Source organism: Palaemon carinicauda, chromosome 22 (genome assembly GCF_036898095.1).
Source record: "Palaemon carinicauda isolate YSFRI2023 chromosome 22, ASM3689809v2, whole genome shotgun sequence".
Classification (NCBI taxonomy): Eukaryota; Metazoa; Arthropoda; class Malacostraca; order Decapoda; family Palaemonidae; genus Palaemon; species Palaemon carinicauda.
The window spans coordinates 4,284,471-4,312,361 of NC_090746.1; the positions used below are offsets into that span (position 1 = coordinate 4,284,471).

The window sequence follows — 27,891 nt, forward strand, 5'->3', positions numbered from 1 at the left end:
TTGCAAGAAGTTGTAGGCGGTTATTCTGGCCTTGATAAACTTCAAGTCCCTCCAGCTTAACAAAGTGGTGGAGGTGGACTCTGACAACACCACAGCCCTGGCTTACATCTTCAAGCAGGGAGGGACTCTTTCGTGGAAGTTGTTCTAGATCGCAAGGGACCTACTCATCTGGTCTTTAGATCGAAAGCTAACTGGTAACGAGGTTCATTCAGGGCGGTATGAATGTCATGGCAGATCACCTCAGACGGAAGGGTCAGGTCATCCCCACAGAGTGGACCCTTCTCAAGAGTGTTTGCAACAGACTTTGGACCCTGTGGGGTCAGCCAACCATAGATCTGTTCACTACCTCGATAACCTAGAGACTCCTGTTGTATTGTTCTCCGATTCCAGACCCAGCAGCAGTTCACGTGGATGCTTTTCTGCTGGATTGGTTCCATCTCGACCTGTATGCATTCCCGCCGTTCAAGATTGTCAACAGAGTACTTCAGAAGTTCTCCTCTCACTAAGGGACACGGCTGACGTTGGTTGGCTCCGCTCTGGTCCGCGAGAGAATGGTTCTTAGAGGTAATGCAATGGCTGGTCGACATTCCCAGGACTCTTCCTCTAGGAGTGAACCTTCTAAGTCTACCTCACGTAAAGAAGGTACACCCAATCCTCCACGCTCTTCGTCTGACTGCCTTCAGACTTTCGAAAGACTCTCAAGAGCTAGGGGCTTTTCGAAGGAGGCAGCCAGAGCGATTGTCAAAGCAAGGAGAACATCCACTCTCAGAATCTATCAGTCTCAAGGGGAAGTCTTCCGTAGCTGGTACAAGACCAATGCAGTTTCCTCAACCAGTACCACTGTAACCCAGATTGCTGACTTCCTGTTATATCTAAGGAAAGTAAGATCCCTTTCAGCTCCTACGATCAAGGGTTACAGAAGTATGTTGGCAGCGGTTTTCCGCCACAGAGGCTTGGATCTTTCCACCAACAAAGATCTACAGGACCTCCCTAGGTCTTTTGAGACCTCAAAGGAACGTCGGTTGTCCACTCCAGGCTGGAATCTAGACGTGGTCCTAAGGTTCCTTATGTCATCAAGATTTGAACCTCTCCAATCAGCCTCTTTTTAGGACCTCACATTAAAAACTCTTTTCCTCGTGTGCTTGACAACAGCTAAAAGAGTAAGTGAGATCCACGCCTTCAGCAGGATCATTGTTTTCACATCTGAAACGGCTACATGTTCCTTGCAGCTCGGTTTTTGCTAAACGAGCTTCCTTCATGTCCTTGGCCTAAGTCGTTCGAGATCCCAAGCCTGTCCAACTTGGTGGGGAATGATCTGAAAAGAGTACTTTGCCCAGTTAGAGCTCTTAGGTACTATCTAAAAAGGTCTTAACCTTTACAAGGACAATCAGAAGCCTTATAGTGTGCTATCAAGAAACCTTCTTTTCCAAGTTCTAAGAACTCAGTTTCTTACTATTCAGGCTTCTGATTAGAGAAACACATTCTCGTCTGAAGGAAGAAGACCTTGCTTTGCTGAAGGTAAGGACACATGAAGTGGGAGCTGTGGCTACTTCAGTGGCCTTCAAACAGAACCATTCTCTGCAGAGTGTTATGGATGCAACCTATTGGAGAAGCAAGTCAGTGTTCGCATCATTCTATCTCAAAGATGTCCAGTCTCTTTACGAGTACTGCTACACCCTGGGACCATTCGTAGCAACGAATGCAGTAGTAGGCGAGGGCTCAGCCACTACATTTCCATAATCCCATAACCTTTTAACCTTTCTCTTGAATACTTTTTATGGGTTGTACGGTCGGCTAAGAAGCCTTCCACATCCTTGTTGATTTGGCGGGTGGTCAATTCTTTCTTGAGAAGCGCCGAGGTTAAAGGTTGTGATGAGGTCCTTTAGTATGGGTTGCAGCCCTGTATACTTTAGCACCTTTGAGTTGATTCAGCCTCCCAAGAGGAACGCTGCGCTCAGTAAGGAAGACGATCTTATTAAAGGCAGAGTAACGGTTCAAGTCGACTTCCTTACCAGGTACTTATTATTTCATTGTTATTGTGGATAACTGATTATATGAAATACGGGATACTTAGCTATCCTTTAGTCTTGTACACTGGTTTTTCACCCACCCCCCTGGGTGTGAATCAGCTACATGATTATCGGGTAAGTTTAATATTGAAAAATGTTATTTTTATTAGTAAAATAAATTTTTGAATATACTTACCCGATAATCATGATTTAATCGACCCTCCCTTCCTCCCCATAAAGAACCAGTGGACCGAGGAATAATTGAGGAGGTGTCAACAAGAAGTACTTGAGTACCTGGCCACAGGTGGCGCTGGTAAATACACCCCCTTCTAGTATTGTGATAGCTGGCGTATCCCTCCATAGAATTCTGTCGGGCAACGGAGTTGACAGCTACATGATTATCGGGTAAGTATATTCAAAAATTTATTTTACTAATAAAAATAACATTTTTTGACATTTCTCGACTGATATACATATCTGGTTGCCAGACATAGAAACAATTTTTGCGCCACATTGAGTTGGTATAGAATTTGAGCCCCATACATAGTATAATCAGAATCATGAATAATATTGTATCTAACCCATTCCAGAATTTTGCATTAGAGGCAAGAGAGCGTGCTAGAAATAGGAATGAATGGCGAGCAATTGTGACGCAGTTCCAGTAGGCCCTGCTGCTTCCTCCGGTGCCTTAGATGACCACGGAGGTAGCAGCAGTAGGGGATTCAGCATTATGAAGCTTCATCTGTGGTGGACAACGGGGGAGGGTGGGAGGGTGGGCTGTGGCACCCTAGCAGTACCAGCTGAACTCGGTTGGGTTCCTTGTCAGGCTGGGAGGAACGTAGAGAGTAGAGGTCCCCTTTTTGTTTTGTTTCATTTGTTGATGTCGGCAACCCCCCAAAATTGGGGGAGGTGCCTTGGTATATTTATGTTGTATTATTATACTGAAAAAAAAATAATCTTGACTCGGAGGTATTTACATGTGAACAGTCAAGTCATGTATTGTGAAGTTAAATAAAAATTCAAATGTCCAATAATATTTTGTGGTTCAAAAAAGCACCTTTAAGTATAAAGATGGCCTTTTGATTGAAATTTATAGTCAAGTTGATTTTTGCCAGATGCCGCTGCCACCAGGTCATGACTGATGCCGCTGTCACCAGGTCACCCCAGATACTGCTGCTACCAGATCACCCCATAATATTTATTGAAGTATTATACTGAAAAAAAAAATCATCCTGACTCAAAGGTATTTACATGTGAACAGTCAAGTCATGTATTGTAAAGTTAAATAAAAATTCAAATGTCCAATAATATTTTGTGGTTCAAAAAAGCACCTTTAAGTATAAAGATGGCCTTTTGATTGAAATTTATAGTCAAGTTGATTTTTGCCAGATGCCGCTGCCACCAGGTCATGACTGATGCCGCTGTCACCAGGTCACCCCAGATACTGCTGCTACCAGATCACCCCATAATATTTATTGAAGTATTATACTGAAAAAAAAAATCATCCTGACTCAAAGGTATTTACATGTGAACAGTCAAGTCATGTATTGTAAAGTTAAATAAAAATTCAAATGTCCAATAATATTTTGTGGTTCAAAAAAGCACCTTTAAGTATAAAGATGGCCTTTTGATTGAAATTTATAGTCAAGTTGATTTTTGCCAGATGCCGCTGCCACCAGGTCATGACTGATGCCGCTGTCACCAGGTCACCCCAGATACTGCTGCTACCAGATCACCCCATAATATTTATTGAAGTATTATACTGAAAAAAAAAATCATCCTGACTCAAAGGTATTTACATGTGAACAGTCAAGTCATGTATTGTAAAGTTAAATAAAAATTCAAATGTCCAATAATATTTTGTGGTTCAAAAAAGCACCTTTAAGTATAAAGATGGCCTTTTGATTGAAATTTATAGTCAAGTTGATTTTTGCCAGATGCCGCTGCCACCAGGTCATGACTGATGCCGCTGTCACCAGGTCACCCCAGATACTGCTGCTACCAGATCACCCCATAATATTTATTGAAGTATTATACTGAAAAAAAAAATCATCCTGACTCAAAGGTATTTACATGTGAACAGTCAAGTCATGTATTGTAAAGTTAAATAAAAATTCAAATGTCCAATAATATTTTGTGGTTCAAAAAAGCACCTTTAAGTATAAAGATGGCCTTTTGATTGAAATTTATAGTCAAGGTGATTTTTGCCAGATGCCGCTGCCACCAGGTCATGCAAGATGCCACTGCCAAGAGGGCACGCCACATGCCGCTGACACCAGATCACCTCAGATGCTGCTGCTACCAGATCACCCCATAATATTTATTGAAGTATTATACTGAAAAAAAAAATCATCTTGACTCAATGGTATTTACATGTGAACAGTCAAGTCATGTATTGTTAGGTTAAATATAAATTCAAATGTCCAATAATATTTTTGTGGTTAAAAAAAAAAAAAACACCTTTAAGTATAAAGATGGCCTTTTGATTGAAATTTATAGTCAATGTAATTTTTGCTATAATTAAAGTACTATAATAAAAAATTATCTTGAGTTAAAATGATTTCCAAGCAAACATATGAGTCATACTGTATATTAATAGGTTAAATGTAAACTCAAATTGCCAATAACATTTCTGTCTGGCAACCAGAGATGTATTTTTTCGAGAAAAGTAAAAAAAGTGAAAATTACCCATTTTTATCCCCCAATCTGCAGAATTCTGAAATGGGTTAGATACAATATTATACAAGATTCTCATTATACTATGTATGTGGTTCAAGTTCTATACAAGCTCAATGAGTCTTCAAAATTATTTTTATGTCTGGCCACCAGATGTAGTTTAGTTGGGAAAAGTAAAAAATGTGAAAATTACTCATTTCTACCCCTTAGTCTGCAGAATTTTGAAATGGGTTATCTACAATATTATACAAGATTTGGTTTAAACTTATGTATGTGGATCAAATTATATACCAAGTCAATGCTGCGCAAAAATCATTTCTATGTCTGGCAACCAGATATGTATTTTTTTCAAGAAAAGTAAAAAATAACTTGAAAACTACCCATATTTACCCCTCAATCTGCAGAATTCTGAAATGGGTTAGATACAATATTATACATAATTTTTATTATACTACGTATGTGGTTTAATTTTTATACCATCCCAATATGTCGAAAATATTATTTCTACGTCTGACAGAGATTATTATTTTTTCAATAAAAGTAAAAAACATGAAAATTACTTATTTTTATCCCCCATTTTATGTATCTAGGAGTAATCATCAATAAAACTCTATTACCTACCAGCGAATTAACCTATTTCAGAGAGAAAACAAAAATTCGCCTCTCAGCCATAAAATGAACGGACTCCCTTAAATAAGGAGTATCAAACAGCCTCCTAAGGCTGTTCTACATTTAACAATTCAATCCCACATCGACTATGCAGCACCTACAGTCACCTCAGTGAGTGAAACTCAAAAAGCTTCCTTAGAAGTGGTACGAAACAATGTCATGAGACTCATCAGAAGCTCTCAAATATGGCGAAGACTGCTTCTAAAGAGATGAAACTAAACAAATTTTCATTTCGGCTAGGATAGATATCAGAAATTGCAGCATTATATTCAAGTCATTCAAAGCAGACAGAGACTTCTGAACAACAACCTCAATTGACACCTTATCCTTGGCAGAGGAGATTGATCCTCCAAGGACACACGCAAAGAGACTGCTGGATACACTTAGAGGAATGCAAATGCAAAATGAAGCCTATAAGAAATAAAAGCACAATGGCTACATCACTTCGGCCCCGTGGTCACCAAACCCCTTCCAGTACAACTTTACCATCCTCCCAGCAGCAAGCAAAGCTCTCTGCACGCCAGAACAACTTACAGCAGCAGCCGAAAATGCAATCGGCAACACCTACGCCTTGAACATCTGCTATACTGATGGATCACTGGATTATGATATCCTTGCAACAGCAGCAGCAGCAACAATCATTTCTCCATCAGGCTACAGAGAAAACTGGAGGCTTTCCAACCACGCCTCCACCCTGCAAACTGAGCTAGTGGCGATTGCCAAAACCCCTAGAACACTCGGCCAGTCTACCTGGATGAAATACAACAATCCACACGGATTCAAGAGGAGCCATTCGGGCTCTCAGCAAAAAAGAACCCACTGAAAATGTCTACCTAATCACAGCAATTCAGTACTGTATCTAGCATTAGGTCACCAAAGCAACAATAGGCTGATCATCCTGAATTGAATTCCAACACACTGGAATCATTGGAAATGACGAGGCCGATTACCTAGCCAAGTCTGCAATAATGTGCTAGACAATCAATATCACTTCAACATCACTGAAAACCATCAAGAATCAAAGGATAGCCTTTTACAACATGCAAAAGACAAGTGAAGTAAGGCTAGCCTTTCTTGATGGCTCCAGATTGGCCAAATGGTACATCAAAGCAACTAACCTAATCCCGTATCCTATTACAAGAAATATTCCCCGCTAAGTTGCAGTCATTATTTGCAGACTGCAACTAGGATATCTATGCAACTGGCAAATCATCATCGATATCGACAAGGCCACAGCAGCACAACAGACCGGAAAGACAACAACTGTCGGCAACTGACAGATGAACCTCTGCAACACTACCTATTGCATTGTCCAGAAACAAGCCTACTAAGACAGAACTTCAACTCTAATATTCCTGTAACTGCGACAGCAATCGTAAAACACATTATCCCTTTAAAGTCCACCCTAGGTTTTATGGGAAACTTTAAAAAATCCTTTTAGTAGGTTATTATATTGGTAAATATCAAGACCTTTTTACTCCTATGTATTTTCAAAAAAGTTTCAAAATTAGTGAAATAATTGCATGCAATAAAATATCCCATATAGGTAACTTGGGCAAGTTTAGGCGGACCATGCTCATCTCATATGGGATCGTTTGGGCCATAACGGTAAACTTTTTCATGTTTATACTAAAGTTGATTTGCCCACAAATCATATGATTATTATTGATGAATCACTTTTTTTTGTTCCAATGTATAACAGAAACACAGAGATGGCTTTACAATTTAATTAATATAAGAAATACAATATACAATACAAAACAAAAAGAGTAAAAAAATACACAAAATATAATAAAACTTACTCATAATTATAAAAATTGAAACATACAGTACACACTTACTTACAAACCTTATGAAAGGAAGCAAAGCAATTCCTACTTTTAGTGAGGCATAGGGCCACCTTGCATTCCTCGTACATCCAGCACAAATCTAGCCACGCTGGAGCGGCAGAACAACTTGTACCCCCACTTGTCAGGCTTCTTGGCTACATGCTGGTGAAGGTTACCGGCCCTTGTGCCCTTGTAGGTGACGATCACTTCAATAGAGTGGATAGGGGTCTCGGGAAATTCAGGAACTCTTTTGACCTCGGTGAAGGGGACTCTCACCTTGAAGAATCAATCTTGGGAGGCTGTGGTTGCTGCCTGGTCATTGTCGTTGAAGTGAAGGGAAGATCAAATTGACTTGAAGCGGTTCCTGGACATGAAGTCTGCAACTTGAGGACTCCTGGTCTTCACGGCCCAGAAGTCGACTATGCTAGGGAGGGAAACCAGGCCCATGTACATGATGAGGCAAAGGAAAACCATAAGATCCTCTTCTGATATGTGGAAGTTGCTACTTACATCCTTCTGTCTTGAATACAGGTTGGATTGGAACACAATGTGTTCCCACAATTCAGCTGTGAAGAACTGGGAGAAATATTCATAAGGTTCCCTCAAAAAGTCCGGCTGTGGATGAATGAAGTTTGGCAGGGACTAGATATCAATGTCGTCCTTTTTCCATTCATCAGCACAGACCTCTTATGCTCAACCTCAGCTTCCTCTTCCACAGGCATCTCCTGAGGGACAACATTGACCTTGCGAGCTGAAACAAGAATAAAGTAACATTAGTGAAACAGTAAATGAATCATGTGTGCTTGTGTTTGTGCATGCATGTGTGCTTGTGTGTGCATGCATGTGTGCTTGTGTGTGCATGCATGTGTGCTTGTGTGTGCATGCATGTGTGCTTGTGTGTGTGCATGTGGGTCTGCATGTGTGTGTGCATTGTGTGTGTGCATTGTGTGTGCTTGCGTGTGCATGTGTGAGTGCATTAATGTGTGCTTGTGTGAGAGCATGTGTGTGCATGTGTATGTCAGTGAGAATGCAAGTAAACAAATAAGTTTTAAAAATACCCATTGTTTACACACCATTTAAAGAGCAACAAAATTTAAAGAACCCTTATAACAACAAGACTTTTAAAAACAATTTTTAAAACAGATATATATCTCTCTCTCTCTCTCTCTCTCTCTCTCTCTCTCTCTCTCATACTAACCTCCAGAGATAGAAGGGTCAAAGGCATCCTCCTGAGTAAGGCCTGCGTCAGGAACATCGGTAGGGTCGTCGTCATCACTGTTAACGTCCAAAGGGCCCTCGTCCACATCACTTCCTTCGGCATCGTCAGGGGCTACCCATGGTGTACAATCCTGAATCTCCAATGCAGCATTGCGATGCCCATAAAACATATGGCTGTGAAACTGCAAAAACATAAAAAAAACAATTCTAAATTCATGTAATGGAAAAAATGTAACTTTGCCTAACAAAAACCTATCATTCAATCCCTTGTAAGTTAATAATTTACATGCACATGAACCTAACATCTCTAAATCATCACTATCATTTTTAGTAAAAATATTCAAAAATTTCTAAACCAAGCACTAAAATAAATTTGTTAGGTGTCGTATTCTATTGGCTGGTTTAACCGTTACGGTCCAAAAGGTTCCACGTGGGATGAGCGTGGTCTCTCTAAACTCGACCTAAGTATCCCGCATGTGATCAATACTTTTTTCATTAGTCACTACGACACTTCAGTAACACTAAAGCACTGCAAATCCACATCAAAAGGTAGGCTTCACTATCTCACAGTCACTGTGTACTTACCATGATTACGAAGGTTGGGGGAGTGGGCAAATCTGTGGAGGTAGCTGCGATATGTCTTGACGCTTTTCCAACCAGAGGATGCCTGAGGTGTCTTTCGAACGCCCAACAGTTTTGATGAGAGGGGCAGGCAGCTTTTGATTGGCTGATTCAAAGAGCAGAGGAGTGTAGCTATGAGTTGCCAAAGAGTAAATTTCATTCAAGCATGAACTTGTTCACCTTGAATACCACAAAGTAGGTGTTTTAAAGATCCCGCTCAGGATATTTGGACGTTGAAGTGTTATAGCCTATGTTGATAAATTCTCGGTCTTTTTCCACAGCTAACCTCCAACCCATAACGTAATACTAGCACCAGTATGAAACCTAAGTAACCCAACTTTGAAGTTACCCGTTTTTATCCATCAATCTGCAGAATTCTGAAATGGGTTAGATACAATATTATTCATGATTCTGATTATACTATGTATGGGGCTCAAATTCTATACCAACTCAATGTGACGCAAAAATTGTTTCTATGTCTGGCAACCAGATATGTATATCAGTCGAGAAATGTCAAAAAAGTGAAATTTACCAATTTTTACTCCTCTAATGCAAAATTCTGAAATGGGTTAGATACAATATTATTCATGATTCTGATTATACTATGTATGGGGCTCAAATTCTATACCAACTCAATGTGGCGCAAAAATTGTTTCTATGTCTGGCAACCAGATATGTATATCAGTCGAGAAATGTCAAAAAAGTGAAATTTACCAATTTTTACTCCTCTAATGCAAAATTCTGAAATGGGTTAGATACAATATTATTCATGATTCTGATTATACTATGTATGGGGCTCAAATTCTATACCAACTCAATGTGGCGCAAAAATTGTTTCTATGTCTGGCAACCAGATATGTATATCAGTCGAGAAATGTCAAAAAAGTGAAATTTACCAATTTTTACTCCTCTAATGCAAAATTCTGAAATGGGTTAGATACAATATTATTCATGATTCTGATTATACTATGTATGGGGCTCAAATTCTATACCAACTCAATGTGGCGCAAAAATTGTTTCTATGTCTGGCAACCAGATATGTATATCAGTCGAGAAATGTCAAAAAAGTGAAATTTACCAATTTTTACTCCTCTAATACAAAATTCTGGAATGGGTTAGATACAATATTATTCATGATTCTGATTATACTATGTATGGGGCTCAAATTCTATACCAACTCAATGTGGCGCAAAAATTGTTTCTATGTCTGGCAACCAGATATGTATATCAGTCGAGAAATGTCAAAAAAGTGAAATTTACCAATTTTTACTCCTCTAATGCAAAATTCTGAAATGGGTTAGATACAATATTATTCATGATTCTGATTATACTATGTATGGGGCTCAAATTCTATACCAACTCAATGTGGCGCAAAAATTGTTTCTATGTCTGGCAACCAGATATGTATATCAGTCGAGAAATGTCAAAAAAGTGAAATTTACCCATTTTTACTCCTCTAATGCAAAATTCTGGAATGGGTTAGATACAATATTATTCATGATTCTGATTATACTATGTATGGGGCTCAAATTCTATACCAACTCAATGTGGCGCAAAAATTGTTTCTATGTCTGGCAACCAGATATGTATATCAGTCGAGAAATGTCAAAAAAGTGAAATTTACCAATTTTTACTCCTCTAATGCAAAATTCTGAAATGGGTTAGATACAATATTATTCATGATTCTGATTATACTATGTATGGGGCTCAAATTCTATACCAACTCAATGTGGCGCAAAAATTGTTTCTATGTCTGGCAACCAGATATGTATATCAGTCGAGAAATGTCAAAAAAGTGAAATTTACCAATTTTTACTCCTCTAATGCAAAATTCTGGAATGGGTTAGATACAATATTATTCATGATTCTGATTATACTATGTATGGGGCTCAAATTCTATACCAACTCAATGTGGCGCAAAAATTGTTTCTATGTCTGGCAACCAGATATGTATATCAGTCGAGAAATGTCAAAAAAGTGAAATTTACCAATTTTTACTCCTCTAATGCAAAATTCTGGAATGGGTTAGATACAATATTATTCATGATTCTGATTATACTATGTATGGGGCTCAAATTCTATACCAACTCAATGTGGCGCAAAAATTGTTTCTATGTCTGGCAACCAGATATGTATATCAGTCGAGAAATGTCAAAAAAGTGAAATTTACCAATTTTTACTCCTCTAATGCAAAATTCTGGAATGGGTTAGATACAATATTATTCATGATTCTGATTATACTATGTATGGGGCTCAAATTCTATACCAACTCAATGTGGCGCAAAAATTGTTTCTATGTCTGGCAACCAGATATGTATATCAGTCGAGAAATGTCAAAAAAGTGAAATTTACCAATTTTTACTCCTCTAATGCAAAATTCTGGAATGGGTTAGATACAATATTATTCATGATTCTGATTATACTATGTATGGGGCTCAAATTCTATACCAACTCAATGTGGCGCAAAAATTGTTTCTATGTCTGGCAACCAGATATGTATATCAGTCGAGAAATGTCAAAAAAGTGAAATTTACCAATTTTTACTCCTCTATTGCAAAATTCTGGAATGGGTTAGATACAATATTATTCATGATTCTGATTATACTATGTATGGGGCTCAAATTCTATACCAACTCAATGTGGCGCAAAAATTGTTTCTATGTCTGGCAACCAGATATGTATATCAGTCGAGAAATGTCAAAAAAGTGAAATTTACCAATTTTTACTCCTCTAATGCAAAATTCTGGAATGGGTTAGATACAATATTATTCATGATTCTGATTATACTATGTATGGGGCTCAAATTCTATACCAACTCAATGTGGCGCAAAAATTGTTTCTATGCCTGGCAACCAGATATGTATATCAGTCGAGAAATGTCAAAAAAGTGAAATTTACCAATTTTTACTCCTCTAATGCAAAATTCTGGAATGGGTTAGATACAATATTATTCATGATTCTGATTATACTATGTATGGGGCTCAAATTCTATACCAACTCAATGTGGCGCAAAAATTGTTTCTATGCCTGGCAACCAGATATGTATATCAGTCGAGAAATGTCAAAAAAGTGAAATTTACCAATTTTTACTCCTCTAATGCAAAATTCTGGAATGGGTTAGATACAATATTATTCATGATTCTGATTATACTATGTATGGGGCTCAAATTCTATACCAACTCAATGTGGCGCAAAAATTGTTTCTATGTCTGGCAACCAGATATGTATAACAGTCGAGAAATGTCAAAAAAGTGAAATTTACCAATTTTTACTCCTCTAATGCAAAATTCTGAAATGGGTTAGATACAATATTATTCATGATTCTGATTATACTATGTATGGGGCTCAAATTCTATACCAACTCAATGTGGCGCAAAAATTGTTTCTATGTCTGGCAACCAGATATGTATATCAGTCGAGAAATGTCAAAAAAGTGAAATTTACCAATTTTTACTCCTCTAATGCAAAATTCTGAAATGGGTTAGATACAATATTATTCATAATTCTGATTATACTATGTATGGGGCTCAAATTCTATACCAACTCAATGTGGCGCAAAAATTGTTTCTATGTCTGGCAACCAGATATGTATATCAGTCGAGAAAAGTCAAAAAAGTGAAAATTACCCATTTTTACCCCTCTATCGCAAAATTCTGAAATGGGTTAGATACAATATTATACAATATTTTACTTCAATATTCTCTATTCTTGGGTAGTGCCATAGCCTCTGTACCATGGTCCTCCACTACCTTGGAGTAGAGTTCTCTTGATTGAAGGTACACTCGGGCACACTATCTTAATCTCTTACTCCTGTTTTGTTTATATAGGCGATATTTATCTTAATGTTTCTGTTCTCAAAATATTCTATTTTTCCTTGCTCCCTATCCTCACTGGGGTATTTTCAATATTGGAGCACCTAGGCTCTTAGCATCCTGCATTTCCAAGTAGGGGTGTAGCTTTGCAAGTAATAATAATAATAATAATAATAATAATAATAATAATAATAATAATAATAATAATAATATGTAGGAATGAGAATTTTTTTTTTTCAATGTCTGTTCAGTCATTCAAACCCACGGGTCCAGTCACGGACTGATACAGTGATAGGTCTATTATGATTATCAGTAATAAGGTCCTATCGATACAGGTCGGGACCATTATATATGAGTGGTCAGCTCCCCCAAACGTGCATAAAAAAGGGATACTAACTAATTTCACTCCTTCTTACCAAACCTACAAGCCATGCCCCTTAAACAGCCCTATTCTTCGTCAACCGTCACTATACATACAGGTGGCCTCTATCATACATCCACCCACACGTCTACTACTGTAATAGTGATATATTCAATAGATAAGTGAACATTGAAACACTATACAAACCTTCTTTATGTATTTTCGTGTACAAATACCTCCAGATAAACAAATCCGAAAGCATCGTCTGCAACTACCTGGCCTTACTAGTCGATAAACATTTCTTATGTTCAGGTACTATCTTCGGATAGAAAGATTGTACCCTGTTTTGTTATTCTTAAATATTCTTTTCTTTTTGTTTTTATGGAGAAAGAAATAAAATGTAGAGTGACAAGTGAAATTAAAAGAAAAATAGAAGGAAAGAAAGCAGGAATGACCAAGTTGAAGTTTGTAAATGACAATTGAAGAAAATATTACATTTATGTATGTAAACTTGGCGCTAAGGAAGAAGCTGTCATATTAATAAAGACAGAATTGAATATGGTAGACTTGGAAAATGTTAGAAATAACAATGAAAAAGATATACAAAAGAACATTTATTTAGCTTTAGAGGAGGAAATTAGAGTTAATAATGAAAGTGTTAATAGATATTTACTATAACACTTTATAATGAACATAAGTTTATTAATCGGTACTTTGAACTATTTTAAATTTCATACATTTTAAAATTCAGAAAGTTACAATTGAGGTTCTCAACCTAACCTAAGCAAGGAGTCTTATTCTATCTACCGGCCAGCCCCCATCTAAACGGCTGAATCCTTAGCTTACCCTAAGGTTCAGCCTCATACCTTTATTGGCTTCCTAACCAACTTTCTTCTTGGCAAGGTAACACTAAATCATATTTCTTGTTTTTGATTAAAATTATTAAGATAAACTTCCTATTATTATCATTAAAATTTATCAAAATTATTAAAATTATTATTGTTAACATAAATAAGATTATCATTAATATTATTAAAATTATTATTATTAAAACCATTAAAATTAGAATGATTAAAATTATTAATATTATTATTAAAATTATTAATGTCAATATCATTATCAAAATTAATCGTCTGTTTTTGTCAGTTTTCCAGTGAGTACTATCTTCTGTGATTGCGATAGGATACCCTTTATTGTAACAGTTATCTTGAAGAAATATGAGGTTTTCAAACTAATGCTAGAAAGATTCACCCATCCATATCAACTATAATCAATTTTTTTAGTGAGGCAGATTTGCACTGACTCGCAGGAAGGTGCCCTTTTAGCTCAGAAAAGTTCTCTGATAGCTGATTGGTTGGAAGTATTTTTGTTTGGATACTTCCGACCAATCAGCTTTCAGGAAACTTTTCCGAGCTATATGGGCACCCCTGCGAGTCGGTGCAAATCTGCCTCACTAAAAAAAATTGACTACTGTATACATATACTCTGAAATGAGAATAGCCAACCAAAGAGGTTTCCCAATATATTAGAGAAACTATAAAAGTTACAAATAAAAGTATGCAAGATGTGCCGTCTGTGTAGGAGGTAGCTAATGATAATGAACTTCCTGCAGATTGTAGCGCTTTGCAGCTAGACGTTTAGTAGTGGGCCCACATTGGTAGCGTTGAGTGAGCGACGAGGAACCTGGAATCCCTACGGTAAGAACACATCGGATAGTTTTTGACACGTTAGGTATATATAATTTCTCTTTTAGTTAGTTTAGGTTAGGGTAAGTTTGGTTAGGATAGAATATCTTATGTTACCGTTTTACTTTTTGGAGCCTTTGTATATCAGCGGCCAGTTCCTCCCATGTGGATTAAAAATGGACGTCAACTAACCTAAACTTTCCCCCCAACCTAATTTACAAGATGTGTCCTTACCTACTTACCTAACAAGGGGCTAACGCCCCCCCCCCCCCTGCGACCCCCCCTTACACTGCCGTATGCTAAGTTAGCCATAATAATACATACAGGTGGCCGCTATTGTACATGCACCCCTACGTTTTTTTTATAACAGTGACTCAATTTCCTTTAAAGACTTCCCTAACCATGCCCACCTTACTTAACCTAACCTAGAGTGGTGGATCCTTACTTATTTTGGGGATGAGTTCATCCACCCTGTTTCCTTAACTGACTTGAAGCCGTATCATTTATGACAATGTATGTTCTCAGATTTTATTTGATTTTTCTAGTGATGAATTTATATTCTTTTTTGTTCTGGCTAGCCCCACAGACCTTATTTGAAATTATATGTCTTAATCTAACATGGAGAGATATTATAGCCAATTTTGGGATAATGTGTAGGTAGTTGGATCACTGAACTTTTGTGTAGGAAAATACTCGCCCACTTGATCAATATGCTTAGCGAACCATGTACCACTTGCCATGTTACAGGAATGCCAAAACATAACTTGAAGTTTTTCAAATTGTAGTAAACAAGGAAAGGTTAATGTAACAATGATTATTGATACTGTATAACTATCTAGAACAAAGCAAATCTTAATTTTTCCAGCATATCTGTAATGATTTTTTAATGAAAAAATTATACTTTTTAGTAACAAGATTTCTTTTGCATGCTTACCTAGAATTTATCATACAATGTTCCTGCCTCACAGCTCTTATTTTTGCAACAAGCAGTCAGACTAAAGCAAGCGTAAGGCTGATTACTTTGTTCCTATGCATAATACAAACCTTAAGCTTTTTAACGAAGTAATCACAGCTGGTTAATAGTTGGTTGGTAGACCCCACCCACCTAATAGGTAGCACTACTTTCACTTTGACTTTGGTTGCTCAATAGTACTGACATACTTCTCGGTGTCCACATCTGGCTGCTTTAATCTTTTGCATTTTCTTGCAGTTTGAATGAATTGTGTTTCATTCATGTTTGAGGGATATTTATGGAAGAAGCAAGGATATGCATTGGTTTCTGATACTGTAACTGTATTTGTGTTACAGTTTCATGTATTACCTGCCTTCAACCAACATATTTTCTCCTGGCGAGCAGCATCTCGGTTGCTGTCCTATCTCTTGTGTGTGGCTGACAACATGAGCTTAAGGAAGATGGTTTTCCTTGGATGCCGCTTGTGCGCCATCAAAAGAAGTATTCTTCCGTTACCAAGTATAAAGGGGAAGGGTCCCGCCCTTTGCCCTTTCAGTGTCTACCAGTCCTGGAAGGCCCTAAACACATTCACATACATTGATATGCATCCCCCCACAGGTAGTGCAATGGGGGGATCACCCTCCAAACGAGGTCCTCGTTGACCGCGCCCTCATTTGGCTTGATGACTTCAGCAAAAAAGGCTGCTTCTGGTCAGTTGATCTCATGAACTGGTAATTTTCATTGTTGTGCCTCTCTCTTATAGGTGGCTGCCTATGGGGCAAGTTCTAGTGTTTAGGAGGCACTGTAAAATATTATGGTTGTTAAAAGGTTGTGACCTTTCTGAAGGAGGAGGCTTATCTTGCCTTTTTCCACTCCCGCATCCGCTGAATCCTGGGGAAAGAGAGAAGCACTTTGTGTCAGTGAGCTGTTTTTCAAAATCATAGTCTTTGAAGGTCATGTGCTTGACGAACTTGTTGACCACTGCATCCTTGCACTTCAGTACCCAGTTGCTCCACTGGTAAGTAGCCTAGCTTAACAAGAACTTCATTGCTTTCGCACCTGAAAAGGTATCTCAAAATATACCAGATTCGGGGATACCACAAAATACCTGTATGATAATGTGCCAGACTAGTGGTCCAACCAAGAAGAGGCCTCAAGAACTAACATTGCTGCTGCCTTCATATTCATAGTCTCTGAGGCCGAGAAAGCTAATGGTTGTTGTGCAAGCCTTTCTGCTGACATCCCTAGGGTTAGAGTAGCTACCTCAGGGCCTAAGGGGAGTGGCTAAGGATGAGCTCCCTCTGTTATGTAAAACTTCCTCTGTTTTGAGAAGACAGGAGGATATAACTTTGAAGAACTCTTTAGTTGCAGAAAATTGTGCGTCCAGCTTCTGGATAGTCTTCTCAGTCTGACGCGATCATGGCAACTTGAGATGATGCTTTGAGGTGTGTGCTTTCTTGAGAAGCAAGTCGATGGATATCTGCCTTCCCGAGAAGGGCGGTTTTAGAGCATCACCTCAGGAAAGAAGACTCTTCCTCCAGCTCAGTAGAGGTAGACATAAAGGGTCTCTCGACATCAGGACCCGGCGAATCGACAACATGGGAAGTCTCGGCTGGCTCAGGGGAGGCAGAAATGCTTGATCGCCAAACTATACAGTCTCTTGTAGAAGGCACTGTCTTTCTCCACCCTGGTAAAGGAAGAGACATATAAGGGGTTACAGGACGTTCAGTGGGATGAGGTTCCATCTCATCTTGGAACTTAGAGTTTTGATAAGATTGTGGTGATGGTTCTTCGGTTGATTTTGATGTCCATGTCTCTTGGATTGATTTTGGCCCTCTTCGATATACGTTCTCTATTGGAGAAACCCTATATTTACCCATAAACCTTGGCAGCTCTAGTCTAGGATTCTCAGGATGTGGCTCCCCTTTCTTGGCATGTAGAGGATCAATTCGTAACTCCGAAGAGCCTTTTCCCATTTTAGGGCGTGACATCTTTTTATAGTCCCTAATGGGAATGACTAGGAACTCCGAAGAGTTCTCGAGTTGGTGCTCCTTCTTGCTGTCTATCTCAACCCTTATAATGGAGGAAAAGGTACTGGTCGTTCACCCGACTGAGCCGTTCGCTTTTTAGTTTTCCTCTCAAAGAAAACTTTGAGAGGAAATGCCTCCTCTTTTTAGCATGAACTATTCTTTGAAGAGGTGTCTGCTCTTGTGATGGAAGTTGTATATGCTGTAATTGAACAGCTCACGCTCCTGAGGATCTCGTTCTTGCAGTCGAGGGTCGCGCGCGTGTAGTTGGAGTGCCCCTTGTTTGCTTTCTGGTCGGTCTCATGAGCCTGTAGGCTTGACATTCACAGTTGAAGCCTCATTTCTCTAAGTTTCACGCTTTCTATGTTGGTGACACTCTTTACCCTCTCACGTCTGAGATAAGCTCTTTCGGGATCGAAACATGAATAGAAACAGGAGCTCTCTTAGCTTGGTTATCTAAATCAGTACTTTCAACTGGGCTATAGCCCAAGAAACTACTTCCCTCACTCCCAGAGGAGTATGTAGAGAACTCAGAAGCAAAGTCCTTGTCATAAGAGTCAGTGCTCATGTGCAGCAAAGAAGGCTATGGCACAACAGGGTGTTTGTCTTCCGAATTTCGCAGAGCTTCGGCCGAAGCACGCTCAATGGCCGGGATATCAAAAACTGGAAATCTGGGATCATCTTCGAGCATAAGCCTCCCTTTTTTATAGGGGAAGCAGGGAAGTTTACAGTCTTGGATGATTGACCTTGAGTAAAAAGGTTGCTAGTTATGCTCATCCTTTCCTAGGCACTCCATCAAGACTTAGGAGAGACTCTAGTGGCCCTCCTTTGAATGCTGTCATGTTTTTGAAGGACACATCACGGTTTGCTGACCTGGTGCAGGCAGTCTCAGGTCCGGCCCCCGATTCTCCAATGGTACCCTGCCTGGGTACTCTGACCATCCCTTTAAAGGTTTCAAACTCCTTGCGGAGGAATAGTCCCCCAACTGACTCAAGGCACAGTAACACTGCTGTTAAGCAGATTCCTCCTCCAGCAGTGCCCCGCCTTCCTTCCCCTCAGCGGTCATCTAGGTACCAGCAGCACATTAACATCAAGGCCTCTAATACCAGCCGTGACCCTGAATGGAAAAGGCTACTTATCATACCCATCACACTGCAGAAGAGGAAATGAGGTCACTAGGTAGCTATTCCCCCCAGGGGACTCCATCTATCCAAGGACCAGCAGAGGCTTGAGATCTACTAGAGACGTCTCATTCATGGACAACTATCGGCTCTCGCCGATAGACTGGAATTGACAGGCACCGGTCACCCCAATGGCGAAAGTTTGTCCCCTCCTCCCGTGCCCTCCGAAGATATAAGATCTAAGGCACCGGTAAGGAAGGAGAATCTTCTCTTCTTGCAGACTTTAACATTCAGCTGCATAAGTGGAAGGATGCTAAGACCATTCCAAAAGACTGGTGCTCAACGTCTTATCAACCAAATCTGGGGATGGGTCTTCCGGATTCCAGGTCCACCTCTGTAAGACTGGAACACAGCAGCCTCCATTTGAGGTCTTGGGCCTCTGTTCAGAGAACAGTTGACAAACTTGACCCTGACTGGGCTCCTATGGATGTGAGCTCTGGGGATGAAGATTCATTTGATGACAGCCCAGAACACTCTGATGGTATGCTACCTGTATCTGCCAGCCTGAAGATATCCCCCTTGGAGCAGAAGGACTTGGATCATGTCTTTCTGCAGGGGCTTTTGTGCATCCGGGAGATCAACTCCTTGTTTGAATCGGATCAATTTCCATCTGAGGGAAAGGACACTGTCCTGGACCTTTTCTATGACACCTTCAGGCCCACCAAGACTAAGGTAGCCTTGCCTTGGTCTAAGGGGGTCAAGGGTGCCAGGAAGAGAGCTTACACCTAGGTGGTTGGAGTCTTACAGTCCCTCAGGTCTATAAATTCATCTTGTTTGCTTCCTCCGCTGTATGTGCGACAGAGGAAGTACTACGAGATCATCAACGATGATCTGTCATCTCTTCCACTAGATCCAGGTATCTTAGCCTTAGTCCAGAATATGTCTCTGGAAAAGCTTGCTTCCTTGAGTGTGGCTTTCTCTGCAGCAGATGCTGCAAACATTATGCGGATTAAAAAGTGTTCTTTGGGGGCCATTTCATGGTTGGATTACTGTTTGGGGTCAGTGGGGTAGCAGTTTAAGAATGAAGACTTCTCCACTAACCAGGAGAAGGAGGCAATGTCTGCTTTCCTTCTTTCAAGTGACAGGACGGTGGAGTTCCTCACTCACAACGTCCTCATCCAGTGGATCAACTGGGTTTTGAGACAACTGCATGCCGTACTGTAGTCTCAAAATTCCAGAAGCATGTGCCTAGGAGAGAAGATATAAAGCTTTGCATCTCCTCAATGGATTGCCCCTCCCTCTTAAACATTGAGGACATTGAGGCAGTTGATGAGAGATGGAGGAAGGTGAGCCAGGACTCCTTCCTTGATTGGGAAATGACTTTTTGCCCTTACTCCTTGGCACCACCGCTGTAGCGATCGTTAAGCTCCGTGGACTTAAAGAAAGGGTTGCAACCACCTAAACAGGCAGCTTCTAAGCTGCTATTTTATGCAAGAGGCTCCATGGGTAGAGGAGCAGAGAGGAAAGCATGGCCGTGTCCACTAGAGGGGCATTCCTTCTACCAGTCCACTGGTGGGAGGATGCCTATAGAGCAGGTGGCAGCGGTGAATGATCCATGGGGCCAAACCTTGGATGGTCTCTATCCTCAGAGAGGGATTCCACGTCCCATTCACTCTCCCTCATCTAGCCATACATCTAGCGATGTCAAGTTCCTTTGTGCTCTATGCTGGAGAAGGACAGTTTCTAAGAGGTCTTAGACAACTCCCCAGGCTTCTAGAGTCTACTCTTCTTGTAAAGAAGGCATCTGGAGGCTGTAAACCAGTCATAGACCTCTCAGTCTTGAACGAGTTTGTCCAACAAACCCATTTAAGATGAAAACAGTACAGACAGTTAGACGGAAAGACTTCATGATAACTCTGGCTCTCAAGGACGCTTACTTCCAGATCCCAATTCATCCACCATCAGGGAAGTACCCAAGGTTAACTTTAAACAACAAGATATACCAATTCAAAGTGCTACATTTTTGCCTGTCTACAGCACCTCAGGTGTTCACACTGGTGTTTTCCCTAGTATCCACCTGGGTACACAAGAATGGCATTCATCTCCTTCATTATCTAGACGATTGACTGATTCTTGCAGACTCAAGGGAGACCCTTCTTCTCCATTGAGACAGACTTTTCAAGTTGTGCCCCAATCTGCGGATCATGGTAAATCACGAGAAGTTTTCACTGCAACCTTCTCAAGATCTGGTATATCTAGGGATGAGGATAGGCACTAAACTATGCCAAGTCTTTCCACCCTAAGAAAGAATAGAGAGACTGAAACGGGTAGCTTTCCCATATCTCTCTCAAGACATGCTACCAGCACATCGGTGGCTGAGGTTGCTGGGGCACCTATCCTCCTTGGAGTAACTGGTACCCAAGGCTCATCTGTGAACTCGTTCTCTCCAGTGGCAGCTAAAGACATTTTGGCCTCGGCGCAAAGACCCTCCGAACTTGGTTCCAATATTGTCAGAGTAAAAGAGAGACTTGAGTTGGTGGGTGTCAGATGCCATCCTTCTCAGGTTAGTGGGAGTAGACTTTCTCCTCCCCCAGAATTGATGCTCTTGACAGATGCATCAAAAGAAGGGTGGGGCGCTCACCTGTTGCACCACACAGCCTTTGGGCTCTGGTTCAAGTCTGAGCAACAGTGCCATATAAGCCTCCTGGAAATGAGGGCAGCCTTTCTGGCCCTCAAGAAATTCAATCAGCTCCTTTCAGGACACACTATGGTGCTGATGAGTGACAACACAATGGTAATGGCTTACATAAACAAGCAAGGAGGTACTTTTCACAGCCCCTCTGCCATCTAACTGTGGAAATAATAAAATAAACAGAAGACAACTCAGTAGCCCTATCAGCTTGTTTCATCCCGGACAAAAGGAATATTCTGGCGGACAATCTGAGCTGGAACACTGAGTTCGTATGCTTCGATTGGTCTTTGATACATCACCTAGCCAACAAAGTCTTGATTTGTGGGGTTCACCAATGATCAACCTATTTGCGATGTCCTTCAACCAAAAGCTTCCTGTGTACTGCTTTCCAGTACCAGATCGCCATGCAGTTTGGCAGGATTCTTTCCAACACCAATGGGACAACATGGATGTCTACGCATTCCCCCCCTTCTGCCTATTAAGGAGGCTTTTGAATAAGGTAAGGACTTTGCAAGCTCTTTCGATGATCCTAATAGCTCTGATGTGGCAGCATGGAGAATGGATCTCAGACTTTCTTCGTCTGCTCACAGAGGCACCAAGGGAGTTCCCTCCACTTCGCGATCTACTTGGACAACCACATATAAAGATCTTCCACAAAGCATTAGCTTCGCTACAGCTTCATGCCTGGAGGTTATCCAGCAACTTCTGTCAGTAAAAGGCTTATTGCAACCAGTTACGAGGCGGATGTCAAGATATGCCTACCTATGGGAGTTGTCTTCTGCTGTCTATTAGGCGAAGTGGTGGGCCATCTTTTGTGGTTGGTGTCGCGGAAGGGGTATGGCTCCTCTCAGCCCCACTATTCCAGTAAGAGCAGTTTTTGTTGTACCTTAAGGAGGAAAAATCTGCTCATTCTCGACCATGAAAGGCTACCGCTTGGCCTTGAACTTAGCCTTTAGATTGAGCGGAGTTAACATTTCCTCCTCGGCAGAATTGTCTCTCTTCGTACGAAGTTTTGAGCACACTTGCCCTCAATCGGAAGTCAGACCTCCTTCTTGGAACATAGTTCGCCTACTACCAGCCCTGAAAGGAGCACCATACGAACCGCTTAGTCAGTTATCAGACCGTGACTTGACCCTGAAGACGGGTTTTCTGTTAACCCTAGCCTCTGCAAAGAGAGTCAGCAAGCTACATGGTTTATCCTATGATATCACCCATTCAAGGTGATGGGGGCATGTGACACTCAGCTTTATCCCTGAGTTTGTTGTCAAGATTCAAAATCCAGCTTTAGCAGATTCTAGATTGGGGCCTTCCGGATTGAGAATCTCCATTCTGTAACTGATGACCCAGATCAGCTGGTACAGTATTGTGCCCTGTAAGGGTGTTGAGGAAGTATTTCAAATGAACTGCAAAAGCTCATTTACAGGTCAACAGACTCTTCGTCAGTACAAGTAGAGTCAAGAGGAAGATCACCAGAAACATGATCTCTGCCTGGATCAGACAGGTGATCGAATGAGCCCTACAATTGGACTCCATCCCTCTCGACTGTAGACCCAGACCTCATTGCATCAGGGGTGCTAGCACATCTCTGGCGTTCAAAAAGAACTATTTTGTAACACAGATTTTAAAGGCAGGCATATGGAAACGCCAAACAACCTTCACAGCCCACTACCTGCAAGACGTAACCTACAGGAGCGTAGATACCTTCTTGATAGGTCCTGTGGAGGCTGCATAAAACATGGTTGGAAAAACCTCAGGTCCTTTGTAGGACAAGTAGCAATTGGTTGAGGGGAGACATTATCCAGTAGTAAGACTAGAATGAGTGTGCGAGTGGCTGGCCTCATTGTTCTTCCTTCTCCCCTCTCTTAGGGTTTAAGCATCTGAGAAACTCTGCAAGCTAACCTCCTCTCCGACTGCAGGTGGGTACCATTGTCCCTTGTATAACCTGATATATATGAATATATATTTGTTATGTCCTTGATCACCTAGTGAGACAGAATCGGGCAATGTCTGGATTAATTGCAGAGCTTAGCTCCAAGATTACAGTTACCTGGTCATGTCACAATGCTTAGTTCTCGCACCATTGCATGAATTACTCAAGTTGTTAGCTCTCTCACAGATGTTGAGAGTTAGCGAGGTGACAGGGTATCTCTAAACAGCTTGTGTGAAACTCAGAGTCCCACTCCAGGACAGTCACCAGCCAGTTAGTTTAGGAACTCTGCAAGCTAACCTCCTCCGACTGCAGGTGGGTACCATTGTCCCTTGTATAACCTGATATATATGAATATATATTTGTTATGTCCGTGATCACCTAGTGAGACAGAATCGGGCAATGTCTGGGTTAATTGCAGAGCTTAGCTCCAAGATTACAGTCACCTAGTCATGTCACAATGCTTAGTTTTCGCACCATTGGACGAATTACTCGAGTTGTTAGCTCTCACAGATGTTGAGAGTTAGTGAGGAGACATGGTATCTCTAAACAGCTTGTGTGAAACGCAGAGTCCCACCCCAGGACAGTCACTAGCCAGTTAGTTTAGGACTTCCACCCACCTAATGATGAGTGTCCACGGTAAAGAGCGAAAGGGTTTATATATACTGTAGTCCCAGAACAAATGATAAATTTGGAAATATTTTGTATTTTTCCTAACTATACGAACCTTGAGCTCTTTACACATACTAGTCCTGCCATTACCTGTCCCCCAAGAAGTCCTGCCTGCAAGTACAAAGTAATTTAATGTTACCATTGTGGGTGTGAGCAGGGTAGCTGGTCCCCCCCCCCCCCCGCTAACTAGAAATTGGTAGTGTAATTACACATTGCTAAAGGTCTTATGGCTAGCTTCAGCTGTCATTGAAATATATCTCCATTGTAAAGAGCTCAAGTTAAGAAAAATATAGATTATTTCCAAATTTTTCATATGTTGTTCTTCAACAAGAGTAAACTAATTGGATAATATTTGTGCAAAAGACATTTGTTTCACCACTGTTTTGTTTTACTACTGTACAGTACTTGTCACTGATTTTTTGTTGTGTAAACTTGAGATTCTTGCTGTGAATTTATAGACTTTTAATTGATGAAAAACATTTTAATATCACTATTTTAAATTTTTTTCTAATGTTATTGAAATATGTTTCAGTGTCACAATGAGCTGTTTAACCTACAAAGAGTTTGTCGATGCCTGTTTGGAGTTGATCGGCAAATCTCAGGAAATCGGAGATAATTGGAAGACAAATGGAAATGTAGACATTGAGGGGAATTTTTTCATCTCTAAGAAACTTCATCTTCCTGAAACACATGAAATAGAAAACCGTACAGGTAATTTGGATGATGACTATGAATTGAGTACCCAAAATGAAAACTGTTTTGAGACTTACGACCCATCATGCGTTGCTGCATATCCACAGTGTGATTTTGTTACTTTTGATTATCATGTGGTATATAGCCTAAGCCATTCAGTTCCTGTTTTATATTTTAATGCATGTTATATGTCTGGAATTTCTTTGAAGTTAGAAGAGATATGGAGTAGAATTTCTGTGCAATTCAAAGAACAGGTAATGACTAGAAAATGGGAGAGTTTAACACAACAAGATCATCCAGTATTAGGTGTTCCGTACTTTCACTTACATCCATGTAATACCATGAAATTGATGTCTCAATTAAATTGTGAAAAGGAACCCTCATTAGAACTCAGAGGCAGAAGATACATTATAAGTTGGTTAAGTATGTTCGGACCAGTGGTAGGACTGAAATTGTCTAACCAGTATTTTTCTATGTGATTATTTCAATTGTTCTATATGTAAATGAGTAATGTATTAGTTTTTCCAAAAATTATTTATTTAAAATACAAACCACTACCTTATTTAGCCTTTTACTTCACTTTAAAGTTGTCAACTCTACATTTTTAGTAAAAATAAAACCTCTTTACTGAAGGGAATTAGAGGACCCCAAAGATAAGATCACATCTCTCTTTCATTATGATTAAAGCCTTGCTCTGAAATTTATTTGTTGACACATAATTTGAGGGAAGTTAATTGGGGACATCAAAGGTAGTAGTCAGTAGTAACTCAACCCAACGAACACTTTGATGGGGTGGCTGACTTTGATAACTAACCTAAACCAATGGACCTATATAGACTGCTTGATACCCCAAACTAAATGTGTATAGCTTATATGTTAAATCTGTGTAATTGATACCATATCTCTTAATTTCAGACATTCATCTGCAAAGCAAATAACTTTTAAGAATACATCCAGCAGATTCTTAATCATAACATTGCTATGGAGTCCTACTGTCTTATACTTACAATAATTGTCAAAAATGTACACCTAATTCATATACAGTACAGGTATTCTAATCCCTCGGCTGTCACGGGTGTTAAGAACCACAAAATAGATACAGATTTTCTTTTTATCTTTATAATTTTTTATTTATTTCAATTTTATAGACTTAGATTTTATAAATTCTTCCAACACTTATAAACTCTTAATGCACTCTTGAACACTTTTTAAATTAAAACTTACCTTCAATGTAGCCACATCCTTACGTATAATGTAAAAAAAGAAAATTGGAACACTATCAGTGATTATACTAAAACTTGATTAATGATGCTGATTATCTATGTGGTACTAAAGTATGTAGATGATGATAAGGTAAATGTACTTCACAGCAAGAGGAACATTACATGTTTTGAGCTTCTGAAAGAACCACTTCAATAGGTACTGTATGTATATATATATATATATATATATATATATATATATATATATATATATATATATATATACAGTACTTCTTCAAGTAGTGCAATATCTTTGATGTCATTGTCATCCAGCATAATAACTTCTTTTTCAATATTAATCTTACCCGATAATCATGTAGCTGTCAACTCTGTTGCCCGACAGAAATCTACGGTCGGGATACGCCAGCGATCGCTATTCAGGTGGGGGTGTACACAACAGCGCCATCTGTGGTCAGGTACTCTAGTACTTCTTGTCAACACCACCTCAATTTTTCCTCTGTCGTGCCTCCGGCTAGACCTACATGGATACGCTGTTGATTCTGGAGTTATTGCTCACGATTTGGTGATGTATTTGCTCTAGAGTTTAGCCTTCGCTATTCAGGAAGCTATATCATTAGCTTAGCAAGTTTTTGGAATTAATTTGATTTAATTTTTGATTTAATTTTGGTACGAAGAGAGTATGAACTCTCTTTCACTTTTAAATGGCCGACCCTTCCCTTAGACGGAAGTGTTGGTGTCGAAGAGAGTATAGACTCTCTTAATTTTGCTTAACAAAGTTATAGAATTATTTTATATCTCTCCGCCTTTTATAGGCCTCTTTGATTAACTTCCTTTTATTATAAACTTATTTAAATTAATTTTTATATTTGTTTATATTCGACCTTTCCTAATAGTAGGCGGTCTTTTCTTGGTACCGAAGTTAATTAACTTTGAGCCCGTCATTTCGTTTTTACCTGTTAACATATTATGCTATTTTAATGTTTTTGAAAGAATTTCTTTGATAGTCTTGTACTGTTTTCAAAGTTGAACTAACGTTTTGTTTTGTCTCTGCAGTTGTTGACGTTCAGAACGTTCAACTTGCGCTCTATCGTTACGATAGAGAGAGAGTCTATCACGGTGTCACGTTGCAGTAAGAGTAAACCGATTCTAGCGTTTTGTTCATTCTTTCTTAGCTTAAATGGTTCTATTCTAATAAGGAACTTTTTATTTGGGAAACCTTTCAGTTTTTTTCCTTTAACAATAATATGTTTTAACGATATATATAATTGGGCTCTTCTCTCAGATGCTAAGTCAAGAGAGAGAGAGAGAGAGAGATAGAGACGGAGGGAGAGAGAGGAGGATAAACGTTTCGTTCAAGCGGGTAACGTTGTTATCGTTTTTGTTCTTCTCCCTAGTCTCTTTAGGGGAAGAAGGTAAACGTTTCTAGAGTTTTATTCTTGTTCTCAGACTTTATGCGGTGAGAGATTTTAAACGTAGTTTATTTGATCTAATGTTTAATCTCTTTTCCAGCCACTGAATTATTTATCTTTCATTATGTTTTTCTGTTACATTGTAATACTGTTTTCGCAATTACTAACTTTTAATGAAGGATAGAATTGCGTGTTTCAGGTACAAACCACTTAAAGTTTCGAGTTCAGTGAAATAAGTGCAAACAGAAAATCAAAAGTGATAAAGTGATAAGCGCAAAGTTTTACAGTGTTGCGT

At 39.6% G+C, this 27,891-nt stretch overlaps 2 protein-coding genes and 1 long non-coding RNA gene across 7 annotated transcripts; 2 read left to right on the top strand and 1 right to left on the bottom strand.

The window, feature by feature from the left end:
* The first annotated feature begins 2,842 nt into the window (after positions 1-2,842).
* On the top strand, positions 2,843-5,241 carry LOC137616292 (uncharacterized). 2 transcript variants are annotated; one of them, XR_011039383.1, is made up of 6 exons: positions 2,843-2,860; positions 3,125-3,252; positions 3,399-3,526; positions 3,673-3,800; positions 3,947-4,074; positions 4,221-5,241. It is a non-coding gene; the product is annotated as an uncharacterized lncRNA (long non-coding RNA). The 2 variants fall into 2 exon arrangements; XR_011039382.1 differs by lacking the exon at positions 2,843-2,860 and having other exon boundaries at positions 3,023-3,252.
* A 1,826-nt stretch (positions 5,242-7,067) lies between these two features.
* LOC137616291 (uncharacterized) lies at positions 7,068-13,546 on the bottom strand. Of its 2 annotated transcripts, none has more exons than XM_068345932.1 (4): positions 13,403-13,546; positions 8,987-9,399; positions 8,382-8,583; positions 7,068-7,934 (listed from the first exon to the last, which is right to left on the bottom strand). In XM_068345932.1, exons 2-4 carry the CDS (start codon positions 8,987-8,989, stop codon positions 7,786-7,788), a joined length of 354 nt encoding a protein of 117 aa, XP_068202033.1. In that variant the 5' UTR covers positions 8,990-9,399; positions 13,403-13,546; the 3' UTR covers positions 7,068-7,785. The 2 variants fall into 2 exon arrangements, with proteins under 2 accessions (XP_068202033.1, XP_068202034.1); XM_068345933.1 differs by lacking the exon at positions 13,403-13,546 and adding an exon at positions 13,251-13,274.
* Positions 13,543-25,526, top strand: LOC137616290 (ubiquitin-like-conjugating enzyme ATG10). Of its 3 annotated transcripts, none has more exons than XM_068345930.1 (3): positions 13,543-13,852; positions 14,808-14,892; positions 24,804-25,526. In XM_068345930.1, exon 3 carries the CDS (start codon positions 24,811-24,813, stop codon positions 25,441-25,443), a length of 633 nt encoding a protein of 210 aa, XP_068202031.1. In that variant the 5' UTR covers positions 13,543-13,852; positions 14,808-14,892; positions 24,804-24,810; the 3' UTR covers positions 25,444-25,526. The 3 variants fall into 3 exon arrangements, with proteins under 3 accessions (XP_068202031.1, XP_068202032.1, XP_068202030.1); XM_068345931.1 differs by having other exon boundaries at positions 13,543-13,696; XM_068345929.1 differs by lacking the exon at positions 13,543-13,852 and adding an exon at positions 13,859-14,098.
* Positions 25,527-27,891: the final 2,365 nt, after the last annotated feature.

Excerpts from the sequence above, each read along its gene's own strand:
- LOC137616290 (XM_068345930.1), top strand. The coding sequence starts at position 24,811 with ATGAGCTGTTTAACCTACAAAGAGTTTGTCGATGCCTGTTTGGAGTTG.
- LOC137616291 (XM_068345932.1), bottom strand. Across the intron at positions 7,935-8,381 it reads TGACCCTTCTATCTCTGGAG|CTCGCAAGGTCAATGTTGTC; the intron begins GTTAGTATGAGA and ends TTCTTGTTTCAG.